The 21736-nt window shown below is 39.0% G+C and overlaps 1 protein-coding gene across 1 annotated transcript in view; it reads left to right on the top strand.

Moving 5' to 3' along the window:
* Positions 1 to 21736, top strand: part of LOC117388682 (partitioning defective 3 homolog) — a 513479-nt gene that overhangs the window by 352607 nt on the left and 139136 nt on the right. The window contains exon 21 of the mRNA XM_033986268.2: positions 18449 to 18751. Within this exon, the coding sequence (XP_033842159.2) occupies positions 18449 to 18751 (303 nt within the window). The remainder of the gene's footprint in view (positions 1 to 18448; positions 18752 to 21736) is intronic.

Genomic DNA, 21736 nt, shown 5'->3' with positions numbered 1-21736 from the left:
GCAAAGTACTAGCATTTTCAGGGAGACTAGCAAGCCACCAGAAAAACTACACAGTGCACCTTTAATATTTGAATGATTGTTTATGTTTAATATTTATGTTCCATTCATTCTACTCTATTGGTGTTGTTTTTGTAAAGACAATTGTAGCCATTTTATTTGGTCACAGTGACAATGGTCAACCTACAGTACAACCATATGATTTGTTCTTCAAAATCGCATATCTCCTTTTGTTGTGTCGTTGCGCATAACCATAAACTGTATAAAGATGTGGACTAAGGGAGTGTGACGTCACCTTTAGCGTTCGGCTCTAGCCAAATGAAGCTCATCGAGGCTAGCGGCGGTTACAAGGGCGAATTTGGAGTGAACTCGGCTCTGATCGCGAGTATCATAGCAACCAAAGAGCCAATCCGGAGCGAGGTTGTTGAAGGTAACGCCCCTTCCTGCTTGCACCTCTGGTCAATCAAATCTCTTGCTAACGTTGGAGAGTGTGACTTCAGGGGAAAGAAAGTGTTCGATTTGTCTGTGGTTAACGTTCATATCTTGATTTACAGACAAAATAGTGAAATAAAAATAGCAGGATCTTGTAGAGCAGATTAATACGAACATTTGGGTTTTGTGGGCTTTAGAGAGGTCACAGACACAATTTTGTTTCCATGTCTCAAAGCAGATTTCCAGTCAAATCTTCTTCCAGAATCATTCCACCCTTAATAACTCTTAAATTGCCTGTTTGCTTTAGTGGACACCTCACTATTACCTCTCTTAAATACCTGACAGCAAATCACCATTGACCCCTGTGTAACTCTATGGAGACTGTATTGATGCCATAGCAAACAGCAGACATCTTCCTCCCCCCATTGTTTCTAAATGAACTCTGTGATCAGAGTGAAGCTCGTAATGACGCCTAATTGAATCCAAACAATAGGCCTTGATAGCGCTCCCTCTTCCCGTTAGCTAGCTAGCAAACAAAAACAACAAAAAAAAGAGACATTGACAAAGACCTTTTTTGCTAGCTGAATAGAACATCTGGAAGGCTTGCTGAAAGAACGCTAGCACATTTTCGTTTTTTGGGGGGGGTTTGGTTGTGACTAGCAAGGTGGCAGCCAGAAGGTCTCCCCTGGCTCTGGGCCCGACACGCTTTCCCCGGTCGAACCCCAGGGACCAGCCAACCTGGCTCTCCATCCAAGCCCGCGCCTCCTGAACAGGGCTAAGCAGCAGAATGAGTGTGAACAATGTACAGGACATGCCCTCACTGCACGCTCCCTCCCACAGACACAAGGAAATGAATGTTGGCGCTAATATTTTTTCTCTCGCCTACTTTTTTATGCTAGGCTATGTACAGAGGTGTGTAAGAGAGAGAGAAAAAAATAGCACCGTTATTTCAAAATAATATTACTTTTCTGGTAGAGGGTCTACCACCTACTTGTGTCCATGAAGCTGTTGATAATACTTTGCCTTTAATGTTCCAAAATATGACATTAAACATATCCATCTAGCATTTATTCATCATGAGCGTTTCTGTTTCTCAAAAATACAATGGTTTCTTCTGTAAACAGGGCTGCCTCTCCACAGATCTGAATTGTAATGTCGCATAGAGCTGTCTCGGTTGTGATCGATAGGTTTAATCTAAACTGTAGAGCGTTCTAGACTTAACAGTAACATTTCCATGGAAACAAGCAGGTAGGACAAGGAGGACCCTCCACTAAAAATGTTACGCAGTGCACCTATAAAAGCCATGTATTTGAGAAAAAAACTCTTTCCGAAGTGCACATATATTGAATCAGCAGCTCTTGAGGGAAAAATATGTCCATTGCTTTTTGTCTGCATCCAATTAGAAAGCATTTTATTGTCTGTTAATCAGCAAGTGTGTGGTTAGTATGCTAGTTTTTAGCTTTACCATCATGACAAAACTCCACACTGCTCTGAGACAAATTCTTATAAACTCATTACGAGGAATAATTAGGATGCTCAGGAGGCATAAGGTAACTTTGGTGACATGTTTTAATGCCGTAAATATCAGGTACAGCATCTTTAAATACTAAAAAGTAGCGGTGCAAAAAATAGATACAAAAATTTGAAAATGAAATCATATCTGAAGAAGCAGTGCATACCTTCAAATCATTTCATACTGTCAACATAAAGCTTTTGTCACTTGTAGACTTACTTACAGTGGGAAGAGTAACTAGTAACTCGAATAAGACTACTGTCACTGTCAAATATATTACTCAAGTAGGAGTAAAAGTATGGGGTCTGAAAACTACTCAGAGCAGTACAATTTTCTTAAAAACTTAGTCAAGTACTTGAGAAAATGTAACTGAGTACTAATAATAATTCATAAAGACAAGCAAATGGCCCCACCAAGTCAAGGTATATGTCAGATCTGTGGAGATGGTAACCCCGTTCAAAAAAAGAACGCATGTATTCAAAAGTATTTCTTGACACTATAAAACCACTAGATAAACAGGTTTAATGCCGTACTGCGAAGCATTTCAGGCAAAGCAATGACATATCGATGGAGACGAGCAGTTGGCCGTGGGGTTACAATAAAAAACAAAAAATCGAAAATCAACTTAATTCAATATCAATCTAATTTTTTTCCAACTTGTTGCACTCAGGCTTTCCGGGATTATTCCTTTGCTAATATCTAAAAAGAAATCCTATGTGGAATGCCTGTACACATAGTCATAAACCACAACGCCATGACAACCTGCCGATATTCAAACCTCCATGAGTTCACGAGATCGACAGCTCAGAAACCCATTACTCCTTGTATTTTTAGTCGTAATACACTCCAGGCTCGCTATATTTGACTGCCAGCCTTCTTGATTTACGGCATACACCATTTTAGTGCGCATTTATGAAATTATGGATCGGGCCGTAACAGGTTTCCAACGCTGGCTCTCCTCATTGCCTAACTACATGGGCCGCAGCCAAGTTCTCTGACATTAGCGATCGTTAATCCAAGCAGACGGTTTTGACAGGGGCTTTTAGCGATTCAAAATAGGAGTCAGCGAAAAGGTGAGACGAACTAATTCACAAAACGGTGCCCTTCCTTAGCCCGCAACGGTTGGATATTTAAAAGGGGTGACCTTGATGGAGATTGGGGCGATTTATAGCGTGCCCCGGGACGTTCCGAAGATGAGGGGACCAATTTGTTTAAAGTAAAAATGTCCGGTCTAATTGATAGTTTGTCGGCTGGTATTGATTCTTCTGGGTTGTTATGCAGAGGGGAGTCTGTAAAGTTGGACTTCATTAGCTTGGTGTATTGCAAGGTGTCCAATATAGTATTTGCTCTGCCAAAGTATTACGTACCTGTATGCAGAGGCAGGTAGTACTCAATTACATTTACTACACTTGAGTAAGTAAAAGAAAAATATAAAATTTGTCAACTGGGCAAAAAATTGTAGGAGTGAAGATGTTTCGCTGCTCGTCGTCTTCAGTTCTGGTCAGGTTACTGCTGGACACTTCCTTATATCTGTCTGAAGGGAGGAGCTAACTACACTGAAACTACAAACACCTATTGTTTAGTTTCTGTTTGTAGGCTAGGTCTTTTAAGTTTCACTAAGTGTGCACTGTGCCTGAGTCCTACTTAGCATAATCATTCAAGCCCTTACGAGTGATTTCATACCTATTAGCATCCTGGGTAGCCCTATTGTTTTCTTTGTTTTGTTTTGGGTCTGAGGATGGAGTTATAAATGGGAGATAGATGATGTCTGAGGCCCCCATTCCTGTTCAAGGTAGGATTGTCGTATCTAACAAGAATAGCTTCTTTAACTCCCCTCTCATAACATTTCTTTTATTTGGCTAAGATCTGAACCTCACCATCTTCAAAGGAGTGGATAGTGGTTTTGAGATGGAGATGCACAGCAGACTGGGGTCCCGAGGAGCTCTTGCGACGATGTTTGTACATTTTCTTATGGAGTAGCTGTTTAGTTTCTCCAATGTAACGCTCACTGCATTCATTTGATTCACTACACTAAATGGATTAGACCACATTACTTGGGGTACTTTTACCAAATATTTTCTTGTGTAACTTCTTGGACCACTATTTTGTATTTCTTGAGTAATAATATTTTTTAAGTACCATCGTATTTGAGTGTAATTTTTGGCTATTCCCCCTCTGCCTGAGTGGACATGTTGACAGCTACAGTAGTTTAGCTCGTTTCACAGGTTGTATAGAGTAAAGTAGCGCTTGCATTTCAACAGAAGAATCAAGGCCATTGAGTTGTTTATCTGAATTCTTGTATTAGTGGTTGATGGTTTTGTTTTATTTCCTCAGTAAAAGGTATATCGACTGGCTAGAACTCGGAAATACAAGCAGATCAGGCTCAGTTCTCTACACTGAGCTCAGAGAATGCCTCAGAGAGTAGACTTTAAAGAGTATGTAGCCTGCAACCTTACTCTTCAGAAAATGGATTACAGTCACAACTGAACCTGGGTGGCCTTAACCTGCAGATCAAGGACACATACAAGTTTTTTCTCATTCTCAGTTTATGAACAGGTCGTGCCTCGTGAAAGCTCAGAACCTCCAGGATTTATTGGCTGCAGGTGCTGGGGTTTAGGTAGTGACGATTCAGATCAATAACTAGTATGACACTGATTTGAACATCTGGAGACGTATAGATAGATCAAGTTTATAACATTTTAACAGCCGCACTTGTCTGTCTACTGCAGGGCTCTGGGTTGTGGTTACAGAACTATTACAACTATGGGCATCAATATATTTTTATAGTTATAATTTTAGTTATAATTCTGATAAAACGGTCACATTTTTATATAGTGTTTTTCCATCTTCAAGGCAATCAAAGCGCTTTACATCAAGGAACCACTCACTCATTCACACACCAGTGTACATAGGGAGAGGAGGGTTAAGTGTCTTGCCCAAGAACACAATGATAGCAGTGATCTGTGGGAGCTGGAATAACACCACCAACCTCTGAGTCAGTGGATCTCACCGCTCAACCAAAGATGTTTATGTCGAGAGCGGGATTTGAACCGCCAACCTTCGGATCAGCTGACAAACGCTCTACCAACTCAGCTACTGTTGCATCATTATAGTTTCATTTTTCTCGCCTTTTTATAAAATATTGTCTAATTTATTAATCTGAATTACAATAAATTCCAAACTGTTCTTCATTGCAGAATTGAAAGACTGCTACCCAAAACCTCAAATGCAAACTTCACACTTACAAACCGAATTTGGCCTCTTTCCCCATTTACCCTATTTCCTGTGGCACTCTTATCTGATTGGCCGACACACACATGAGCTTGCCACTGATTGGACCATTGGACACTGTCTCTTGCCAGCTCGTCTCTGGCTCGGTCCCACATTGAGCGCACAGCCAGAGGGTTTCAGACAGAGCAGTGAACGTGAAGTCTTATCTCTCCACTCCCTCCACCACACCAGATTCTACCCAACCACAGAGCATGGCTGCGGCACAAAAGCTAACCTGACAATGGTCTTTCCTCCCTTTCACTGTATATTCCACATGTCTTTCTGAAGTGATAATAATGTCCATTCTGTCTTATCGAGTTGGCTCCAGTTGGCTTCTAATCACTGGCTATAGCACTGGCGCTTTTACCCCCTGTTGTTCCCCAAACTAGAGAAGAGCAAAAAATGAAATAAAAGTGCATTGCTCCTGGATTTCTGGGTATTCTGGTGAGGTTTTTGGTTTTTGTCTGTGTTTTTGGTAGTGGTTGAATGTAAAAGAAGCAGGCGTGAATGTAGCGAGTGGCAGTTAGCATAGTGGGATTTGCACAGTAATGGTATTTGTAATTATTGCAAGTGATTTTACAGGAGAATGTTTGGAAGATTTCATATGTTTGTGTTAAAAAAAAGTACAATTTCATATTAATATCGTTTTGCAGGATCTTATTGACTAAACACAATGGATACCAGCGATTTGTATAAATTGACATAAAATACATTATTATCATGTTTTCTGTGTTATCCTTTAGTCGTCCAGGTCTGATCCATAGCAAAAGACGAAATTTAAATCGTTGTAGGAGTGTAGACGTTTTGCTTCTCATCCAAGCCGCTTCTTCAGTTCTTTATTTACGGTCCCTTCCCTACCCAGACATTGCAGATACTCTTTTTTTTCTTGTTTGGTGATTTATTCGTTCAATTGTCTTGCCCATGAACACAACATTAAGATGCATTAATGAGATCACAGCTATTGAACCACTCTTAAGTTTGTAGATGAACATCTTAAAGCCCCAATGTGTAACTTTGTAGCCAAAAAAGGTAGACTAAAATGATCAAAGTTGTTTTGTTTTTTTTGTAAATATTGCATTTTATTGTCTGTGCACTTCCTCAGTCGTCCGCGTATGATCCATAGTAAAAGAAAAATTCAAATCTGTCAACTGGACAAAAAGTTGTAGGAGTTAAGACGTTTCGCTGCTTGTCCAAGTTCTGGTTTGGGTCAGTTCTGGTCAGATTACCGGTGAACACTGCCTTATATCTGTCTGAAGGGAGGAGCTAACTACACTGAAACTAACACATCTGTTGTTTACAGTTTGTTTGTTAGCTTGGTAAAACTGAAGAAGCGGCTTGGATGAGCAGCGAAACATCTTCAACTTTTTGTCCAGTTGACAGATTTGAAATGTTCTTTTACTATAAGTTGTATTTTATGGCACATTCATTCTTACTATGAGTGGGTTTGCCTCTGCAGAAACCTGAATGTTGCTAGTTTCCATGGAAATGTGTTAATTTGGCTATAATCTTCCACAACATGACATAATACTTATCTATCTCCATGGACATTGTTCTAAAGTATGGTTTGGAATCATGTTTGTGAAGTGCCACCACCAGAAAGTTACACAGTGTTGCTTTAACTAAGTGCAGTTGTAAATTTTCATAGTTACATGCCAGCTCACAGTGTATTGGACAATAGTATCTAACAACTAGGCTCTTGTGGGTGTAAATAAAGTTTTACAGCACACTAATGTAAAACTGGACATTTATTTTTACAGTATTTTTTGTTACATTTTACCAGAATTTGTTTGCTCACTAATCAATGCTCCAACCATCCCCTACTCCCACTAAATCACACGCTGAAAATGAGCAATCTAGCCATGGTCGATCTTTATCTTTGTGTTTTTGTAACCGCGATTACAGCCTCGCCGTTATCACCGCCACGCCCAGGCCATCCCATTATCCCCCCCGCTCTATCGCACTCATTTGCATACAGGCTTCAAAACGCTGCCTTCGACCGACTGATTAGGAAGTCTGATTGCATTCGTAATTATATTGATACCTACAGCAAGTTAACACCATTATTAACACCGCGAATTAACACCAGCCAACGTGCACAATTATCTGGCTGATTGCATTATGCGGTTAGGGGCCGGGTGCGAGTCACGGGGAGTCACCCAGATGGAAAATTTGAGCTGTTCCAGGCAGCTGTGTGCAACTCATTTACACTTTGATTACAGGAGCGATTGTGAAAAAGTGCACTGTTGAATGTAAATGACTATAAGGAACTTAAGCAGTGTAGTGTAGTTGAACTGATAAACTTTGGCCTACTTGCCCTTGTATTATTTGGTACTAGATTAGAAAAAAGATATATAAAAAAAGGAATAAATCAATTAAAAAACTGAAAAAAAATGTAGAAAAGTCTTTAACTGGTGTTGTGGTATTTAAAAAGTACAGTGACACGACGCAACTTTTCTGGTGTTGGGCCCACTACCTGATCGTCTCCATGGAGATGTTATCACTTTGCTTGGAATGTTCCTCGAATGTTCTGCAATAAACTTATCTATCTCCATGGAGACAAGCAGCAGACAAGCATCACCAGGCGAAAGTATAAATCAATAAAAAAATATAACTAATTTAGAAAAGCCTTTGATTTGAGTTTTGGTATTTAAAAAGTACAGCGGCACTACGCAACTTTTCTGGTGTTCGGCCCACTATCTGATCGTCTTCACTGAGACGTTATCGCTTTGCTAGGAATGTTTCGCAATAACCTTATCTATCTCCATGGAGACAAGCAGCAGACAAGCATAACCGGGCAAAAGTAATAAATCAATTAAAAAACAGAACAAATTTAGAAAAGCCTTTGATTGGTATTTTGGTATTTAAAAAGTACAGCGGCACTACGCAACTTTTCTGATGTTGGGCCCACTACCTGTTCGTCTCCACGGAGATGTTATCACTTCGTTTGGAATGTTCCTCGAATGTTCCGTAATAATCTTATCTATTGCCATGGAGACAAGCAGCAGACAAGCATCGCCAGGTGAAGTTAGAGGTCAGATCTGTGGAGACTCAGACTCTGAAACACCTACATTCTTACTGAGTGTGCACAAAGTATTTTTTCAGCATTAAATACACTTGTAATTGAATCAGTACAAGAAGGTAAATGCTATACTATGGAACATTTCAGGGAATAGCAATAAAATCTCCGTGGAGGGAAACGGGTGATGCCACAAACAAGAAAAGATACATATGCATCTTTTAACGCGGCTTTTAATACTTCCTGCATGCTAATTTTATTTAGTAAACACAGTATAAAATTTCACAACTCTTAAAATCCCTAAATCATGCTTTAGGAACACCTGGTCCACTGTGTACTCGCTCATCGGATATACAGTGTAGCATTATGATATATCCACATCTATATTTACATTCATACATTCACTCAACTTTTTTTTTCTAAACTTGCTGTATCTCGGTGATTGCATTATACAGTTCAGGCATGGGGCATAAGTTGTCCAATCTTTTTGCTATTCCAGGCGTCTGTATATGCAACTCATTTACTAGAGTTTGATTAGGTTGTGATGCACACGCAGGCCCCCATCTGCACTTGAGAACAATGTGCCGTGTTTTGATGAGGGGCAGCTATTGAAAAGAAAAATCTATTGAAGGCAGCTGCACGGGGGAGTCGCGCAGAGCAAATTAATTCTGTTTCATCCGGAGCCCTAACAATGCATATTAAAAAGACTGGCGACTTTCAAACTTTCTGTAGTGTTGACTCTGAAATGAGAGGTGCTATACAAGTAAACCCAATCTCACCTCTGCTCTTTGTCTGCACCAGGTGGATTATAGGAGACGTATTATGGAGCTTTAAACTATGTTCTAATGAAAACATACCTGTTGGTCTGGGCTGTTTAAAGGTGCATTTTGTGACTTTTTTGGCAGGGGGCCCATCACCTGTTGTGTCATCTCCTTATGTCCATGGAAATAGACGTTTTATCCCATTTTGTCCAACACTCCATGAAGAAAAGACAATTTTGGACCCTCCTCCTTAAAACTTACATAGTTCCCTTTTATTTTGAGCTGGTTATTTAGTCTGTCTGTCTGTTTTAAAGCTAAAATTGGAAGGCCTCACTGCGTGATGTCACCAGGTGGTTATCCAGAAGTGTTCCTTTACACTTTGTGAGCTGTAAAGTTCACTCACACTTTCACCCAAAGTGGAGGTTAGCATGACAACATTTTAAGCTTCATTGCTTCAACCATTTTGAGTCACTACCAAATTTGCATCAAATTTCGACATGGTCATGCCCAGATACTTCTGCACGAGAGCACAAACACTGGTCACTTCCTACAGCAACACATACATGGACAAACTCAACCAAATATGCCACAAATTACTTTTATTCACTAATGCTTATTTTAAGGTAAGTATGAGCCAGACACTTGTGAAAACACCACATTTATCTGCTAAAACTACAACTGAAAGATAATACTTTAACTATTTCTGGAGAGTAAAATTATGAAAAATTATGAAATATAACAACTGATGTGATTGACGAAAATTTGGCAAAATTACTGGAGAATGACAAGCCTATTTAATTTGAGGCAAAAGCAGTTAGCAAAATTTACTAAATATTTACACACTTTAATTTAATTATTTTTTTTAATTTTATTCTATTGTTTATTTTTATTTATTTATTCTTTTTTATTTATTTTATTTGGTTTTATTTACTTTTATTTTATTTTTTTATTTTGTTGTAGATTTATTTAATTAATTAATTTATTTTTTTATGTTTAAATTTGCAGCATTTCAGCAGGTATATTTTATGCATTGTTTTTTTTTTTTTTTTTTTTTGCACAACCTAGACTCGCTATTGTCACTTTATCTTAAATGTTTTAAAGCGCTCCATTACGTTGTGTACATTTCATGGGTCATAAATTCCCCTCTCGCCCTGCTCTCTGTCGCTTCTCTGAAAAACATGTGAGTGTGACATATGCATTTATAGACGTTTATTACAGGAAGTGACATTCAGTGTTTTTCCAATCCACCCGGGCCGGTCAGTCATCATTGGTTACGGTTTGATTGACAGAAAGGTTCCACCGTACAGTGAGTGAGTGAGTGGTGCTAATGGCCTCGATATGAAAGACGGGGATGTGAAAGAAAATTCAAGATGGATAGATGTTGTTCGTGTCTGAAATAAAAGATAAAGATACAGACAAAGATAAAGATGAAAATAAATGTCAGTTTTTCATTTCAAAGCTCATAGTCCAGCAATAATATACTTTTTTTTTTAAGCAAAGAAAGATAAGACACAAAAGATAGATTCTGGTCTATTTTACCAGTCAGTGGAATCAAACATGTTGGTGTTGGTCATGAAAGAAAGACTAAAAGAAAGTTGGAAATAATGTGGCGTTCATGCAGCTTGGGTTTTTTGAAATGAGGGAGTTCCGACTTGTTTGCGTTCATGTGGTTTTGTCTTGGAAAGTCTGGATTTTAAAGTCACCAGTAAGAAAAATTTTGGCGTCCGCTTATAAACATCAGATTCGCAGTTGTCAGCCTTCTCAAAAGCTAAACGTTAACTATTTCCTTAAACTACTTAACGTCACACGTGTCTTTAAACGGCTTGTGTCGGACGTTTCTTGTGCAGACGTGTTGCTCTTATGACCTGGAAAAATGACAGTCAACCTTTGAATATAGTCACGTTTAGTCAAGAAGCTCAAATGTTTAAACGTTAACTGATATCTATGAGTTTCGTTAATCTCCACAGAGCAGGTAATGTCAGTCGAGCAGATTTTCACATACGTTCCTGAGTTGTTTTTCCAACTTGTGCGACTGTTCATGTGCATTTCCATTTGTTTTCAAGGACCGTATGAACGCACCATTAGGCAAGCGGCGTGTACGTCTACAGTGGAATGTAACCACGGTGACACAATGCGCACATTAGCAAACACTGCCTGATGATAAGTTTTAAAATGGTTCGGAAACTCAAGAAAAAATTCAACAGCACACATCAGGTCACGTATTGTAGTTTCAACTAAGCCAGTCTTTACAGTCAGATTACGTGACGGAGCTTCAGACAAAACAGTGCCTTCAGTTAGCTTAATGGTTCAGCTCAGACCAAATGTGTGCCGACACTTCGCCCAACTCGCATCGCACGACAGTAGTTGGTTAACGAATGCTCAAAATCTAAAATGTTACAATAGTTTTCATATTTTTCACTTCGCAGCCTTCTTCGGACCAGTTCTCGTCTCCGTAACCGCCGTGAAACCTCAGTATTAGCCTGTCTAGACTGTTCGTTTGCCGCTCGCGTTTCTCTCTTATGACAACTCCATTTAATCTCACACGCAAGGCTACGTCCGCGTCTGACAATATACAGCCAGCGTTGGAACAAAACCCACATAAGAGACCGGAGAAATCAAGCAAATGTAACCTTAATACTGGAAATATCCCTACTGTAATTTTAAATATAGCACAAATTCACCATGGGACTACTTGCCTTCTTGCTCAAATGAAATCGCATGTGGAGGTAGTGCACTAAAAGCTCCGGTCTGGTCTTCTTGAATGCGAGGAAGAGCAGAGGAGGCCTGGTAATTGGACTGTACAGTCATAATGTGTTTAGTGTGGGCAGACCTTCCCTCAATGTTAACATACCGGCCCATTAATTGGCTAATGGAGTATATAGGGGACAGGGAGGAGATGTGTGTGTGTGTGTGTGTGTGTGCGTGCGGGGTGAGTACTGCAGGTTTACAGAAAATAACTCGATATTTAGACGTATTGTTGTTTTATTTTTTATATAATTTAACTTTTTTATAATAATGCCTTATGCTTAACAGGCTTATGGTAGTCTCTCAAAGCGATACACTAGTCGTTACACATTCACACACGAGTCACTTATGTAGCCACAGAGTCCTCGGGGTAGAGCGAAGGAAGCGAGGGGGCCGATCTGCGCCATCGACCTCTCCGTCCACCAACAATCGCACACACACCACATTCAAACTAGGCAATACTGGTGAAGCGTCTTGCCTAAGGACACAAGTACAGAACTTAACCTGAGCAGGAATCGTCCTGTTTGAATTAATATATGTATATTTTTAAATATGTATTTTGTTTTTGGGGTGTTTCAAACATGTATTATGACTTGAACTTCTAGCAAATTTGATGCAATTTTTATTGTGTGAAGTGGTTTATGAAAGAAATTAGGTAATACTTAAAGGTCCTATGTTACGCAAAATTGACTCTGAGCTTTTAGCCCTGTTATGATGTTGTTACCTCCTCAAAAACATACCTGGAGTTGTTTTGTTTCATTCACACACGTTTGAGTAACACTTTATTATTAGTCTGTCCACATCTCCAAAGTCTAAAATGCTCTGTTCCACTTTGTGATGTCATGCAGTGGTAGTTTTCAAGTTAAGAGATATAGTTTACCTTTAGCACAGTAGAGATTGGTAATTCCAGTGCTAAAATCATCTAAATGATTCTAGTGAAGGTGTGTGGAATTTAAAAATGTAATGGAGCACTTCCTGTATTACCACATGACATCACAAAGTGGAACAAAGTGTTTTCTGTTTGGGAGAAGAACTCAGCCTAATTATGCAGGGTTGGTGCGTTAAACATGTAAATGAAACCAAACGCAACTCCAGGTCTGTTTTTAATGAGGAAACAACTTATAATTTAGATCAGAAAATGGTGTAATATGGGCCCTTTAATTATTTATATTATTAAGAGTTAAGATATAATTTCCATAACATACTGAAATTGTCCAGAAAAAATGCTATTACTTCTACATTATAAGGTTAGGAATCACTACCTTTAATATTTGTACTTTCAAATAGATCAGCTCGCTATATTTTCTCCATGAATAACTTTGTAACTTCTGTATCACTTCGCTGTTACTTCCCAAACGCAATCTCACCACTTTATCTGCTCTACTGGACATATTTACATAGTGGATATTCCATCCACTGCCTCAATCTCCTTAAAACCAAATTCCACATAAGTTAATGAGATCATAAAAGCCTTCAATGAGCCAGCTAAAGACGCTAATCGAATGTAGCCAATGACCGCGTGAGTCACATCGTCGCCATCTCTGCAACCTTTTATTGAAACGCACATATTAGCATTAGCGCTATCATGCTCCCGAGGCCTGGAGGAAAAGGACTAACCGGAGTCAGTCTAGCCTTGGTCCATTATCCTGGTCCCAAATGTGCATGTAGCATGTTTTTTATGAATCAAATTAGCCCATAAAACGCCAGAGGGTCCCAGCAGACTTCCGTGAACCTGTCGTAACGCTATTGTCGAGGACTTCCAGGCAGAGGTATGACATCATCAGGGCCAGATGGCAGGTGAAAGGCCTTCTGGGGATTGGAGTTGTTTTGGTTGGGTAGATTTGTACTTCCACTTGTAATGCTTCAGGGAGTTCTTCATTTCATTGTATCCTCTTTTTCATTTTGAGTATAGCTGTTTGCTCTTCAAAAACAACTTGATTTTGTGAGTTTGCTGGACTGGAGAAATTGCGGTAACTCATATTTAATTAGCCTTATTAAAGTATGAAGATTAATGAACAGTACGTTTATTAAGAATAGCTCAGGCTCAGTAAGGTCACAGTACATAACGTTTTCACCAACAAAAGACAACATTAAAAGCATGTTTGTATTGTGCTGAAAAACTGCATCTTTACCATGAGCATCTCCACAAACCTGACTCTTCGTTGGCCTGCTTGTTGCCATGGAAATGCTGTTCCTTTGGCTATAATATTCCACAGTATAACATCAAACTCACCTATCTACATGGACAACGTTCCAAAATATGGGTTTGGCTTTCTATTTCCTTGTGCCTCCTCAAAGTTACACACTTTGACCCCAACTCCCAACCATAACCCCCAGTTTTTAATGAGGGTAATTAAGATATATTGCGAGGTGGTGCAGAAATAATATGCTTCAGTTGCAATAAAACTTAGCCACCCAGCTAATATTTCATGTCATATTGATTCAGTGATCACTTTTACCAGCGGAGGTGACACACACAAAAATATATTCTGTGTGAAACTAAAAACTCAAAGCACAATTGTTGAGAAAGGCCAAGTTACATGTCAGATCTATAGAGAGGCGACCTCACTCACAGTAAAACAAACATCTGTAATTGAATACAGTGGTTCCTCGTTTATCACGGGGGTTACGTTCTAAAAATAACCCTTTATAACACTTTATACACTTTTCTCACACAGGCCTTAACATTTTCTCACATTTCTCTCTTGTTTAAACACTCTCAAAGTTTAAACCTTCATAGATTTAAAAAAAAAAAATAAGTACAGTATTATAAAACAAAACGAAAGATCAAGACCTGTTTTCGGGGCCCAAGCATTCGTTTGAGAAATAAACATTTTCCTGTATTGTAAATAAGAATGATAGCTTTTAGGAATACTGTCGGTGCAGAATGTTTCATCGACATTGTGGGTTTTGTTGGGGAGAAAACTTCCAACATACAACACTTCAGAGTCACACTGCGTTATAGCAAGGAAAGCTAATTTTCAACACCTGTCCATAGGAGACTTTAGAAAATCTAAAAAGAACTAAAAGTGCATAACATTAATAACATTTCAATATAATGCCATGCTATACATTCTAGGTACAGCAATATCCTCTCGCTAAGACAAGCAGGGGGCGTACCCTCTTCCAGAAAAGTTACATAGTGCACCTTTAAATATTGTGTGTGTTTTCCATTAGCATTATTAGCTGTTAACATTATTGTACATACATAAGCATTAATGAGCGTTTTATCATGCAAACCTATGAAAGAATAACAAACAGCTAGCATAACAATTCTCCCTCTACTTTTTTTTTTTTTGTTCGCAACTTCAAAGTTTTGTATTTCCATACTGCAAAAAAATAAAATCAGTCTCCGCACATATAGCCTGGGGAGAAAAGTGCTACATTGCATCATGCTTCCATCAAAATCTCATTCGCCGAAGAAAATAGGATTGGGCCGCGCTAAAAATAAGAGTGAGTGTGTGTGTGAGCATGAGAGCGAGAATTGGGTTAATCCGACGCTGAAAAATGACAATTGTTTGAAACACGATTACTGTTATTAAAATACACAGACACGGCAGAGAGAGTCTAACTGTGTTTCAGTGGGTGTCAGTCATGTGTGGAGCAGCGACGAGGGTCAAAAGGTTACGGGGGACAGACTGGGGGACCAAATGGTGGGGAGGGAGACGGGGAAAATATGAGGGAAAGCAAAATGTGAGCGGCAAACAGAACAGCAGGTATCTAAATGTTTCATACTTGGAGTTGTGTTTGGTTTCATTCACACAAAACCTGCATATTGAGGCTCTTAAACTGAAAACACCTTGATGTAATTGAGCGGCGATACAGGAAGTGCTCCATTGTGTTTTTAAAAGTCCATACACCAGCGTACAGGTTGGTGGCGGGTGGGGCAGTGCTGATGGAGGAGGGCGGTGCGATGGGGAGAGGCCAGGTTATGGAGGACCTTGTATAGGGAGCCAGGGGAGTTGTTTGAGGATGGGGAGATGTGGTCAAATGGTTAATGATGAGGATGGGCAATATGAAAAAAAAAAAAAAACAATTAAAAAAACCAAAAGAAATGGAACGGAGAAGTGATAAAAAGCTGTTGCAAGTGCGATTTACTTGTGACGAGTTAAAAGAACATCACTTAAAAATGGCTAAATCCTGCTCCGCCAGTGGATGGATTGATATAGTATCTGAAATATTTAGGATGGAAAAGCTAACTTATACAATAAATATCCAAAGAAACACATTTTATAGTATTTGGAACGAGTGGATGAAGTATATCACCCCAACTAGAACTGATTTTTTGTGACTTTGGTGAAGAATTATTGTTATACTGTATAATGCATATAGACCGTTTGCCAAGTCTATGAAAAGCACCTTTAAAGGACTTTGTGGATGATAATGTTTGTTTCATATTATATTTGAATAGGAAGAAATGTGTCTCTGTAATATGTGTTCTTCCTAAAATAAAAATAAAATGAATAAAATAATAAAAATAATAATAATAAAAAAAGCATATTGAAAAATCACAATTTTCAATTTTATTTTATTTATTGAACTACTTTTTAAAAATATGCATTAATGTTACTTTCCTATAAAAAAAAAAATAAAATAAAATAAAAACACACTTTTAATTGTTGCCTTTTAAATTGGGGTGACAGTACCTTAGTGCGTGTCCAATGATCTGATAGTTGGCAGTTCGGATCCCACTCTTTACATAACCATCAGTGGTAGAATGGTCCGATCCACTGACCCACAGGTTGGCAGTGCGATTCCAGCTCTCACATGAATGCTGTCCTTGGGCAAGACACTTAACCCACCTCGCCCCCATTATTTGCATACACGGTGTATGAATGGGTGAGTAAAATGCTTTGAGTACCATGAAAGTGGAAAAGCGCTGTATAAAAATATGACCATTTACCATTTAAATTTTAACTCTTCTCCACACTACACGCTTTTACCGACAGAAAATTGATGAGGACGTTGTGATGATTGAGAATTTGAAATAACCGAATCTCAATCTCAGTTCATATTTGATTAACTGCAGAGAATTAGTTTATAATTCGCAAAGCATTGATTAAGTATGAACTTTTTTCAGAATAGCATTTATAGGTTATGTGCGTTGCAGCCTCTAGCACGTTTAGCACATCTGGATCTAGTGAACACTCTGGAAAACTGTAATGGGAAGTCACATCCTCCAGTCCATCTAAATCCTCAGGGACAGGTCCAGTCAAAGGCTCTGTTGTCTAAGAATTGTCCCACCCAGAGAGACCAGCGTTTAGGAGCTGGGGAGATAGGAGTGTCCGCCAACACGGCTTTATCAACAGGTTTCAGATCCATGGGTATCAGAATGAGTTGCCATAGTGAAAAAAAACTGTTAATTTGCGATAAGAGGTGTGTAATATGGAAGTGGTTCTTTAAATTCAATGGGTGGAACTTTATCACTCCATTAAAAACTACTCTTAGATTCAACTTTTTTTTTTAAGACATATTCATATTTTTTTTACCTTGGAATATCATAGAAAAAGTCCCTGTACCTCTCTCCGAATATTCCAAAAGCATCCCTTCAAATTTCCAACAAAAACAAGTGTGTTAATGTTCTGAACGTATAACAGTAATAACCACGCGTTTCCATAGCAACCAAGATGCTAAATGCACAAAGCCTCAGAAAAGAAGCATTAGCCGAGGCATTTGAAGAGCACCGGAAAACACTCCAGCTACATCAAATTACTGCATTTTCCTCATACTAGTGTGTTATTCAGAATGAGACGTATGTTTTAGAACTAAGAACCAACGGGAAGGGTGAAAAAATACTCTAAAAATGGAAAATTACAAAGAATGATTCATAGTTTGAAGCTCGACAGTTGGCTTGACATATAAAAAAAAAATAATAATAATAATAATTAATTGACTTTTAATGCATTTTCTCTTTTGACATTTAATACTATTCCTGACATGCAGTACAATTTACGCAGTACAATTATAAAATGTACCAACTTCGGTGCTTGTTTAGCTAGTTAAACCCAATAGGTGTCCTTTTTGCTTCTGAAATTGAAAATGAAATGCATTGCTACTAATATGGGATGGTTTCACTGAAATCTGCTGTTAAAGGTGCACTTTGTAACTTTCCTAGTAGACGCTCCGCCACCTGGTTGTTTCCATGGAGATTACTGCTTTGCCCGGAAAATTCTGCAGCATGGAACTAAACTTATATGTTGTATTTATCATTTGCTTGACTATTTATGCTTAAAAATATCTCGTAAATCGATCCAGGTGGTATCATTTGCTGTCTCCATGGAGGTAAGATAATGATATACTGTGGAACATTCTACTTATGCTACATAGGGTATATAATCATTGTGATTTTTAAGCCGCTTTACATGGATATATCAGCATGACAGCCCTGTTGCTAAATTTCCGCTTTTAAATGTGTTTTTAATGTGTTTTTTTTTTTTTGTTGTTGTTTTTTTTTTTTGTATTAATTTATTTTTTTCATACCTATTGTCAGCAGAGGGAGCTCTAACACAAATGTGATCAATGGAAATATGGTCCTTGCTTTTATGTTAAGTCATATTAAAATAATAAAATAAAAAAATAAAAAATGGGAGGCCAAAATTGTGAACTGAACAATTTATTATTTATTATCAAAATCTTGTTTTGACTTGTTCTTGTATTGTCTCTCATCTCTTGTCCCATCGCTAATGCCGCCATCTTCTCTTTCCTTCCAAACAGAATCCAAGCCAAAACACGTGAACTCCGTGAACGCCAGGCTAAAGAGCGGGAATACGCCGAGATCCAGGACGTGGTGAGCCCCGCCCTCAGCTCGGACGAAGAGCACACCTACGCGGGCATCGGATCTCTGGACTCCTCGGTGGACGGGAGCAGTCTGGACCACAGCCACCACCACTACCACCTGCCCCACAGCCCCGACAGCCCGTCCACGACCCTCCACAACCAGGACAATGGACCCCCCGTGGAGGCCGTCTACGCCAAGGTCAACAAGCATCGCAATGGACGCCCTCCCGCTGCTGACAGGTAGGGATGCTGTTGGGATATGGTGGCACGGCGTTTGAAAGTGAAACTAGTGGATTTTATGTTTTAACACTATGGGATTATGTGCTGGTGGGCTGCTGTTTTGTTTTTTCAAGGTGGAATTGAAATTTTTACACTCAGCGGATCCCGTGTTTTGCGTTAGCCTTTTGAGGAATTGAGAAGTTGGATTTTTGACCCTTTAAAGCTACGATCTGTAGGTTTATTTTATTTTTTGTTACCAGTCGATGTCAGAGGTCTTCTTCTGTCAGGCTAAAGCTAGCACACTATCAGACAGCAGTAACGTCGATAGCATCTAGTGGAAGCATCAGAATAACAGTGGGCAAGTCGGCCAATCTAACTACAGATGGTAACTTTAAGGTTGCCGTCATTATTAAGTGATACTATTGGGTTGAGTTTTTAGGTTCTGAAACTCTTAAGTTCAGCATTTGTCAAAGGTTAAACTTCTATACCTCTTTTATGAATTATCTTATCTTCCAATGGAGTGATTATTTTTGGTTTTGATGTGATCGTAGGGGAGTGAGCCAATATTTCAGCAAGCGTTTTTTGAAAGGAAACATCTTCGCCAAAAAACAAAAAAAATTAAGTCATATTTTTTGGTCCCTGTATAAGTTATCTCTGGGCCAAGAATGCAGGGATGTCACATGAAAAATATATTTCAACAATTCATTTAGGCAACATGTAAGAATGAGTTATGATAGCGAGACACAGTAAGTAGAGGTAATAAAATGTAACTCATGCAGTTTCATTCAACCAGTGATGCTCTCCGCAGCAGTAGAACCCTCTTCCACATCAGCCTCTCCATCTTCTACGCCTCTTTCCTCGTCCGCTGACACCCAATCAACCAATACCAGGATTTACTGGATTGAACTGAACTCTATAGGCCTATGGCAAACATTTACTGAGATTAAGTGGTAAATTGTGTTTATGTTAGCATTGTGGCGGTTTTGGGCTAGCGCTGCTTTTGGATCCTTTGTGCTGCAATCTAATATAAATGCACGGATTGTAAAATAAATTCACCAACTGAATTCTGGATGTGAACTTAGTTGAAGTTGGTGAAAATGTGTTTCTGTTCCCAATACATGGCTTTTTTTTGTGGAACCGGATTTGTATCGAAAGATCCAGACCCAATATCCGGTCCATTACATTTATAATAATAATCTATCTACAGTTACTATACGTCTCCGATTGTCAAAGTTTCTCTCTCTCCTTGTTGAAAATCTCTTTACAACTCCCCCTTGTCTTTCATGTGTCCATTCAAACATCACTAACTGTCTCTGCTCCTTTGTTTACACCTCACACTCCTCGTTCACCCACACTCCATCCATTATGCATGCACCTCCACTTGTTCATCTGTACTTATCACGCGCGACACATGCCTCCCGAGCAACAATGAATTTCGCACCGGATTTATATCACCTTGCTTGTCCCGCGAGACCCTCTACCCCTCTCTCGCAATCCTAGCTAGCTAAAACAACAGTCAGTGATGCTAGCGCTACCTACCTACCTACCGTGCTGCAATTTAATTTCAGTTCGCCTGGCTTTTTTTTCATTATCCTCGGATCATGGGTAATCCTCGTCAGTCCCCCCGCGTGTACGTCGTGTTTTGTTGTTTCGCGGCCATGGTAGATTGCGGGGACGCTAGGGGGTTGTATCGCTCATAACCGGCGTGTCAACAGGAATATTTGATGCAATACAACAGGGCTCTACGAAGTATACAGATTTGAAATGACAAGCAAAATGACGTAAAGGAGGGGATTGGAAAGACTTTGAGAAGAAAGTGGAGAGGTTGTGACAAGTTATTGACAGAATGGAAATGGTTTGTGTCTAAGAGTGAGTAGGGCTGTCAAAAGTATCGAAAATCAGGTACTAATCAATATGAAAACTAGTATCTCTGTGCAATCCTGCAGTTGTCCAGTTATGATCCATAGTAAAAGAAAAAATAGGAAATCTGTCAACTGGACAAGTCATACTTAGAGTAATCATTCAAGCCCCTAATGGCTGCTTTCACACCTGTTAGCATCCTGGCTAACCCTATTGTTTTCTTTGTTTTGTGTCTGAGGATGGAGTTATAGATGGGAGATAGTGTCCATCAGTAATCTGACCAGAACTGAAGAAGCAGATTGGATGAGCAGCGAAACAACTTTTTTCCAGTTGACAGATTTTATATTTTTCTCTTACTATAAAACTAGTATCAAAACTAGATACTCATTTGAGCATGCAGTGGTACTAAAAAGTCATTTTCACAGTACAAAAATGTAAGAAAAGAGAAGATCAAGATCCGGAGATGCTAAAGTTAGGCCTGTCATGATAACACATTTTGAAGCACGAGATAAACAGTAATATTGAAACTACTTTACTCCACTGATACAATAAAAATAATGCAAGAAAATCACAGTAAACCATTTTTAAATAGACAGTATCATTAAGTGGAATAAGCTGTAACAAATAAATAGCAGAATGAAGCAATGATTAGCCACAGAAGTTACTAAAATACAAGTAAAATACCCACAATCTCCCCACTTTTGCAAAGAAATTGTACACATGATACATTTTGAGCCCCAAAACATATTCCATATATTGAACGATAAGACGGTATAGTAATTATCATGACAGGCCTAACTAAAGTGTTTGCACTACGTTGTGGTCACTCACTGCTCTTGACAGTTTGGCCAGCAGCATTGAATGATGGGTTATTTTATTTCGGCAGGGACAATCAAATACTCCATGACACAATTTGGTTGCACCTATTTTTTAAATGAATGTAATTATCAGGTTCTTTTCAGTGTTTTTAAAGTCCATACACCTTCTCCTGACACTTGTAATTTAACTGTTCATACTGATTACATTAAAATGCAATTTGTAGCTATGAGCGTTGGTTGTTAGCATTATTAAAACTGCTTCACTCCTACATGTTGGAAGCATTTTGTCCTTAGGTTTCAGTTAGATTTGCTTTTCAGTTGTTGATTG

Source organism: Periophthalmus magnuspinnatus, chromosome 20, assembly GCF_009829125.3.
Source record: "Periophthalmus magnuspinnatus isolate fPerMag1 chromosome 20, fPerMag1.2.pri, whole genome shotgun sequence".
Lineage (NCBI taxonomy): Eukaryota > Metazoa > Chordata > Actinopteri > Gobiiformes > Gobiidae > Periophthalmus > Periophthalmus magnuspinnatus.
Note: the sequence above shows the minus strand (reverse complement) of the source record. Positions and strands in the feature narration are given on the sequence as shown.